We start from the raw sequence: 7,060 nt of genomic DNA on the forward strand, positions 1-7,060 counted from the left end.
GAAATAATCGGAGCTAGTCGATTTCGAAAAGACTTTGCAAGTGGAACTTGGAAAACGTATAAGAATTAATTTTGTAATCAGCTTAGAAATTTAAATTAAATTATATATATATATATATATATATATACAGATCGTAGATATTGTACGCAAGAATGGCATTCAGTAGTTGAGAATAAACAAAGTACGATCGAGATAGCCATTTATCATCGTCATCATCATCATTTAGTATACCAATTATATTAGCAAACGTTTCATATTAAATTTCATTTATTCCCGACCTCGAGTATCGCAACAATTCGAAACTAATTTCAACGATGTTCCGCGCTGTACAGATGTACAGTTGAGATATTAACTCGACACAACGACTACAAACGAAAGGTAGTCGGCAGGATCGAAACGCGAGTGACGAATCAATGTGTAATTTGTCATGCGAGACGTTTGACACGAGGTAAAAACTATTCGATATGTATCTTACAAATCGTGCACGATCGAAAAAAAAAAATATATATATATATATATATTGGCGTTCCGTTCGCTCCAATTTCTCGAATTAAACACGCTTGAGCTCGCATTATGCGTGGAAAAAAACTCGTATCACGTGAAACCGCGTCTTTAACCGTGCGAACGATCCTTTAATCTGGTCTCGCACGGTGGGAGGGGAAAAAAACGTCGCCCCTCCGAGTATCGAGCGATCGATCAACGGTACGAGGAATGAAAAGAATAAGAATAAAAATCAGAACGAAGACTTACCCTGACGGGAGCACGGAAGAGTGGTGCAGTGACGGCATGAGGATTAACGTGATGGTGAGCGTGATTATGGTGGCCATGATGATGGTGTCTGGTGTCAGGACCACCTCCTGCAGCCGCTTGTTCGGCCTGGACCGACATCGCCGCGCGGGCCTGTCGTTCCCGCTCCCGAAGCCGGTCCCGTTCCACGCTGAAAGTCCAATATTTCCTTCGGTTATTTTATTACAAACCATTTCGACGATTGAATTTATCGTTGTTCATATATCGATTTCATGTCGAAATATAAATCGATAACAGAATCGATCGACTTCGCGTTTACCGCCAATTTCGTTTTTGCGCGATTTCTTTATCGGATGGGAAAATGAAAAGAGCGTGTTAAGCGGAGGAAGAGGAAAAAATTTCCACGGATTTCTTTTGCGAGTCAATCGATAATCACCTCACTTTGAATCGATCTTTTTCGAAAGAAAATTCGCTTCCGTTGTCCTCGGTTATCGGCCACGAATTCGTCGCGCTGGATCGCAAGAATCCTAGACTCTCTCCGAGCGGAAATCGGCACGTGACGCACCCTCTCGGAATAACTCTCCCACGTTTTAAGGAATACATCGTCGACCGTAAAAGGAACTAGGCGCGGAACGCAAATAGAAAAAGAGAGAGAGGGAGAGAGAGAGAGAGAAAGAGAGCAGCTGCAGCTGGCGCAAACACCTGTTTAGCCGCGTTTCCGGCACAACCAAGCCGGGGAGGATCGCGTCACGAATCAAGCAGACGAGACACGCCACCGCGAATTATCAGATCCTATCACGGTCAAAATGTCTTCCCCTCCTTCTTTCTCTTCTTCTTCTCGCGTTACGTACGAAATCGAGTTAGGGTTCGAGCCGGATTTCCATGAAACTGGGTCGCGACGAATCGCTTTTTGATCCAATACGATTCCAATTCGATCTGTTGTCCGCGGGGAACGGGGCCCATGGCAAAGAATTACTAATTTCCGTGGAGCGGATATCGATCCGCCCCGCTAATCCTCGCAGCCGCCGTTCATTAGCGAGCAACGGCTCGCGCGCTCCGCGGTGGACGTTGATGATTTTTCCCTTCCACCCGGAAATGCACAGCGTGTTAAACAGCCGACGAAGATCGCGATCGAATACGATACGGATACGATAGAACGTATGGTGGAAAATTCGAAGGGAACGCGCACGATGGCGCATCCACCGTGGATGGATTTCGGATTGGTCGGAGTGACAAGACTGGGAGGGGGGGGCCATTGGCCGACGGATTTATTACCATGGCGGGGAATCTCGTCTCGTTCCTTCGCATGCGTGTATGTGTACTATTACGAGTTTAGATACGACTGATTTCCCGGTTACTAAAATGCACTCCTCCCCTCCCACTTCTCTCGATCTCTTTCTCCGTCTCTTGGAACGAGGACGTGATACTTTCGCGATTGGTATATATATATATTTCCTGATAAAGCGAGCATGCTCGAGCTGGCACGCCGCTATAACGGCGACCAAGATCCGATACGAATATCCGTGTACGTATCATCCGCGGTATTGATACGACACATTCGATGTATACGAATAAGTTTGGCGAAAGGATTTTCCACCTCCATGGAATATTAACCTCTCCTCGCGATCGAGTGTCTTTTTTTTATTTGGATAAGAGATATCTCGTCCCAAAAATTCCGAGTAAAAAATTTACCACCAGATATTTCGAGCGAAAATATTTTTCCTTTTGTGAAAAAGAGGGGGATAAAGAAAAGTAATGATGATTCTTTTCAACGTATCGTTGGACAAGGATGTAATTTGAGTTTTGATAAAAATAATAGCTGCGATAATTTGGGAAAGAGTGTTTTCACGAAAAGAGTTTTACTTTACGCGTCCCTTTTAGTTTGCTTTGAATTAGGACACTCGAGCGGAAATATTCGGAATTTCCCCTTTTATACATCCACGTATCCGAGACGATTCGAATTGGTAAAGCGTTAGCCGATTTCGGAAGAGAATCGAAACGAGAAGCAAGAGCGGGGTGCACTTTATCGGGTGTTCGACAGGTCGCAAAGCCGACAAAGTTCATCGCACTAACGAAGCCTGCGCGCTTTCGTGATTAACGCCTCGGTAAATGGACGGGGGATACGCCATCCTCCAGAATTCCCATTCGCTCGATTCCAAATTTTCCAGTCGCGCGATCGACGATCTCGAATCATTTTCGAACGCACCGATTGATCGATTCGACCGAGTGGTTCCATGATTTTACGAATTAAATATTAAAAAAAAAAAAAAAAAAAGAAAGAAAAGAAAAGAAAAGAAAAGAAAAGAAAAGAAAACAATGGTATTCCGTTCGAGACGAGCTGAACGATCGAGTTCCTTTTCTCTTCTATTTTTGTAACTGAAATACTCGAAGCGGCGACACTAATGGCTACTTTCGATTCGACACGATCTTCTAAAAGTGGAGCAAGTTGTATTTCCAACGGCGTCATCGAATATCTGCCAACGAGTTTTTCGAGCGAATCGCTTTGAACGGAGGATCGATCCCTGTATAGGAGGAGAGTATCGGCCACGGAAATAATTAACTCGCGTTAATCGCGGTCCATTGGAAATGATAAGGAAGAAAGGACGGGTCTCTTAAGAGGCCCCTCGCCATCTGCGATTCGCGATGAACAAACAGATAAGAGGGTGGTCGACGGTTAATCGACGGAAAGGAAAATCGATAAATCAGACGTTTCTATCTATCGTCCTTCTTTCTCTCGTCGTACACAAAATTACCGCGTTATTACAGAGTTATATAAACTATTAATCAAAAATACGAAACTGTCGTCAGACGAAATATTTTTAAAAATGTACATTAGAGATGTACCGGTGGCTCGTTTTGGAACAAAGATCGATATACGGCGCATTACGTCGGGAACGAATCCTCGGCTCTCCTCGAAATTAATGGTAGATTTATATAAATGCTAAAAATCGTTTGAGAGTATTCATCGAGAAGCATCATATGACCACTGTGTCGACGCGAAGATCAATAGAGTATCGATGGAATGGCCAAGCAGCGTGTTTTTTTTTTAATTAAAAAATCCTGGACCCGTATCCGTAACGATGACGAATATGAACTGTAAATGGAAAACCGTTTTCCCGGTTCGTTTCGCGAACGCGACAGAAAGCTTCTCTCCCGTTAATCAAAAATTCCAACGGGTATAGGCTGGAATAAACAGTTGGCGAGTCTGCACGACAACGAAACGTCATCCGATTTCCCGCGTTTCGCAAGCCACGAACACGGAGACAGGGACAGACGCCGGGTCAGGATCGATCTACGTCAGCAACGAAGCTCGAGCGATCGGTGACGCGCTAATTTCCACCACCGTACATAGCGAGTTATACTATTCTTGAAAACCAACGTCATAACCGATATTTTAATTCGTCGATACGCGTACAACCGTTCCACGCTATTTCAGATATCGCCGCCTTATGAATCGAACTATCGATTCATCTAAATTTACTCAATGAGCCGGTATTATCGATGATCGGATCCGACAATGGCATTTTTCATCGCTCGAACGGTATATTCCGGAAACTACGCGGTAAAAATATAAGATTTCTTAAAAGTCGAAAATTCCTTGCAGTAATATCTCCTCTCTACGTTGTGGAATGAATTTTGTTTCGCTGCTTTTTCTTTTTTTTTTCTTTCTCTCTATCTCAATCAAATATTTTCTCAATTAAAATATATCGTCGAAAATGTTTTATATATCGCAAGCATTCGTGGTGGAATCTTGCGGTGAAAACCGACGATTTCCACGACGCAACGCTTACTTACGGATGTGTAAGTGCACGCGTCGTGCTGTTTAGAAATCGGACGAAGTATAGGTGCAGCGAACTAGCACGCGAAACAGTGTAACGCACACGCGCGTCCGGCGGAGGCTCGCGCGCGCGCGCGCGCTCACACACACGGGTAGAACGGGAGCTGCTACCGTTGCACGCACGTGGCCGTACGTGTGGCGAATTGGATTCGAGCTTAGTTAGCTACTCTCTGCCGATAAACGACCGAGACAGCGAAAGTATCCGTGCTGGGGGAACGACGAAGAGGAGCGTAAACTCGTTGCGGGGGGGGAGTAGAGGAGCGCGAGAGCACGGAGAGGAGATCGACAAGAGATAAAGAGCGATGGACGCGTGTAAAAGAGAGACGAGTCGAAATCATGATGCGCAGAGGAGTGGCAAGAGGCACAGGGAATCTGTGAGTTGTCGCGTTTATTTTGAGCCGGCGAAGGCTAAATGCCGGATTGCGCGGTCGCGAATTCTCGGCGATTCGACGCCTTTTTCCCTCTTGCTCTCTCTTTCCTCCTTTCTTTTTTAGCTTCTCTTCCCCTCCCTCCCTCTCCTCCCTCTCTCACCCTATCTTTCTCCCTGCTCATCTCGCAATCGATCTTCATTTTCTCTTTACCGCCATCGCCAAGCATCGTTCGTTAATTATCAATTTTATTAGGTTATAATCGACAAATTGGAGACAGAAATTAGAGATTTTTCATTTTTCGTTGTTTTCGTAAAATTTATCCGTATCTATCCCATTTCGAAAAAGTGAATCGAACTTTAAAAATCCGCCCGTCTGAGGGGGATTTTCTCAGAAAGATCAAGTTTCTTCTCATCGTCGCAAAATCATCTCTCTTCCCGTTGAATAGCAATCGACAAACCCAATGACTCGGTTCCATTGACACTGACACACTGACATCGTTTCACGGTACGACAACCTTCGAAAGCCGCGTTTCGTTCTACGCTCAAGCGCTAATCTCCTTGAACGAATTGAACCTCGAGCCTCTTGAACCGTGCTCGAAACCTTCCTCGCTACACGCTATTTGAATCAAGTTTCATTTACACCAGATATTATACAGAATCTCGAATGCATTACATATTTATCGGTCACAGTTTTCCCATTGAAAGTAGCTCCCGCGGAAACGAGTTTGTTCGAGTTTCGACTGTGTTGTTTCGACGAGCAACCGTTTACATAAACAAACATTCGGAAACACCAGTTCCCTAGTGACGCGACTTGAATTATTAATTGCTCGATAAATACGATAAATCGATCACAAATACGTTCATCTTACTCGACCATCATCTAGAAAACGATGATTCATCTATGCATTTACGTACACGCGCGAATTATATTATCTGGAATCTAGAGGATATCGACTAAACGAGCTTTTTAGTTCGATTTATAATATGGAAGTTATATGCTAATAACGAGATTCAATAACGAAGTCCGCTTAAATTTAGATTTCATTCAAAAAACGATATTTCTTTGTCGACGCGTATTGCACATATCCAGTTAAAAAAAATGTGCGTTCGATAAACACTCCAAAGAGACGTAATCGACTCATCTATGATGCTTTCGATAAAAAAAAAAAAAAAAATCCACGGTTTTACCCTTCGTTAGCGAGGAAACTCTGGTGCTCGAAAATGCTGCCAAAACGTTGAAGAGAAGTGGAAAAAAAAAAAAAGTTTTGAAATTAATTCGGACGAGAGAACAGCCGACCGATTACTAGCACATAACTCGGTCAAAGTTCAAGAACGGTCGGGATCTCTCTTCGTCTCGAATTTTCTTCCGTTCCTGGCATTGAACGAGCCTGACGGTAATGTCAAGTCCAGACGCTTCACTATGTCATCCACGAGTCGAAAACTGAAGTCGCCGAACGGAGAAGCTACGGCTTAACCATTGTCGATAACCATTACATAATGCTCGCTCGATAGCATCGGCTATTGAAAGGAAAAAAAAAAAAACGAGCTATCCACTTCGAGCCTTTTGGCTAAAAATCTTTGCTGTTGAATATTTATTATTATTCTCGGACGACAATTGGATAATAATTGTCGCCTTGAAATATTTATGCAAAGATATTTAAACGCCATTTAATCGATCGTTTAAAATTGATTTATAAAGAAACATAAATAATTTTTCTTTTATTATATTTCCATTGTATTGAAATGGATTTTTTATAAATTTCGTTCAAGAAAGTGAATGTGCGAAAGCATATTTTTCTTGCATGTTTATTGCAATTGCGATAAACCATATAAATATATTGGCCGATTGACGAAACGATGGACGATTAGGTAGTTACGACGGAAGATTAACGATCAGTCGTCGATCGACCTTCGACGAGCGATATAATATTTGACGTGTAAATTGCGGTTCTAAAGCATCGACGGAATTGTCAGTTAACATTTACAGATATTTAATATGCAAATGTTTGTAATTTATTTTTTTCGATATTCTATTGGTGCAATTAAAGTAATCAACGAATTTTGAAGAAAACAAAACAAAATAAACAAAATATATATATATATAT

General features: G+C 42.7%; 1 protein-coding gene across 6 annotated transcripts in view; it reads right to left on the reverse strand.

The window, feature by feature from the left end:
* Positions 1-52: 52 nt before the first annotated feature.
* The window catches only part of LOC102673085, a 52,147-nt gene continuing 45,139 nt past the window's right edge, over positions 53-7,060 (reverse strand). For 3 of the 6 annotated variants that reach the window (XM_031513663.1, XM_031513662.1, XM_031513664.1), the window contains one exon: positions 74-937. In XM_031513663.1, coding sequence (XP_031369523.1) covers positions 697-937 — 241 coding nt within the window. In that variant the 3' untranslated portion in view covers positions 74-696. Of the gene's footprint in view, positions 938-7,060 lie in introns of all 6 variants that reach the window. The other 3 variants (XM_031513661.1, XM_031513666.1, XM_031513665.1) reach the window with 3 other exon arrangements.

The sequence above is a fragment of the Apis dorsata genome, unplaced genomic scaffold (genome assembly GCF_000469605.1).
Source record: "Apis dorsata unplaced genomic scaffold, Apis dorsata 1.3 scaffold_683, whole genome shotgun sequence".
In the NCBI taxonomy this organism is placed as follows: domain Eukaryota; kingdom Metazoa; phylum Arthropoda; class Insecta; order Hymenoptera; family Apidae; genus Apis; species Apis dorsata.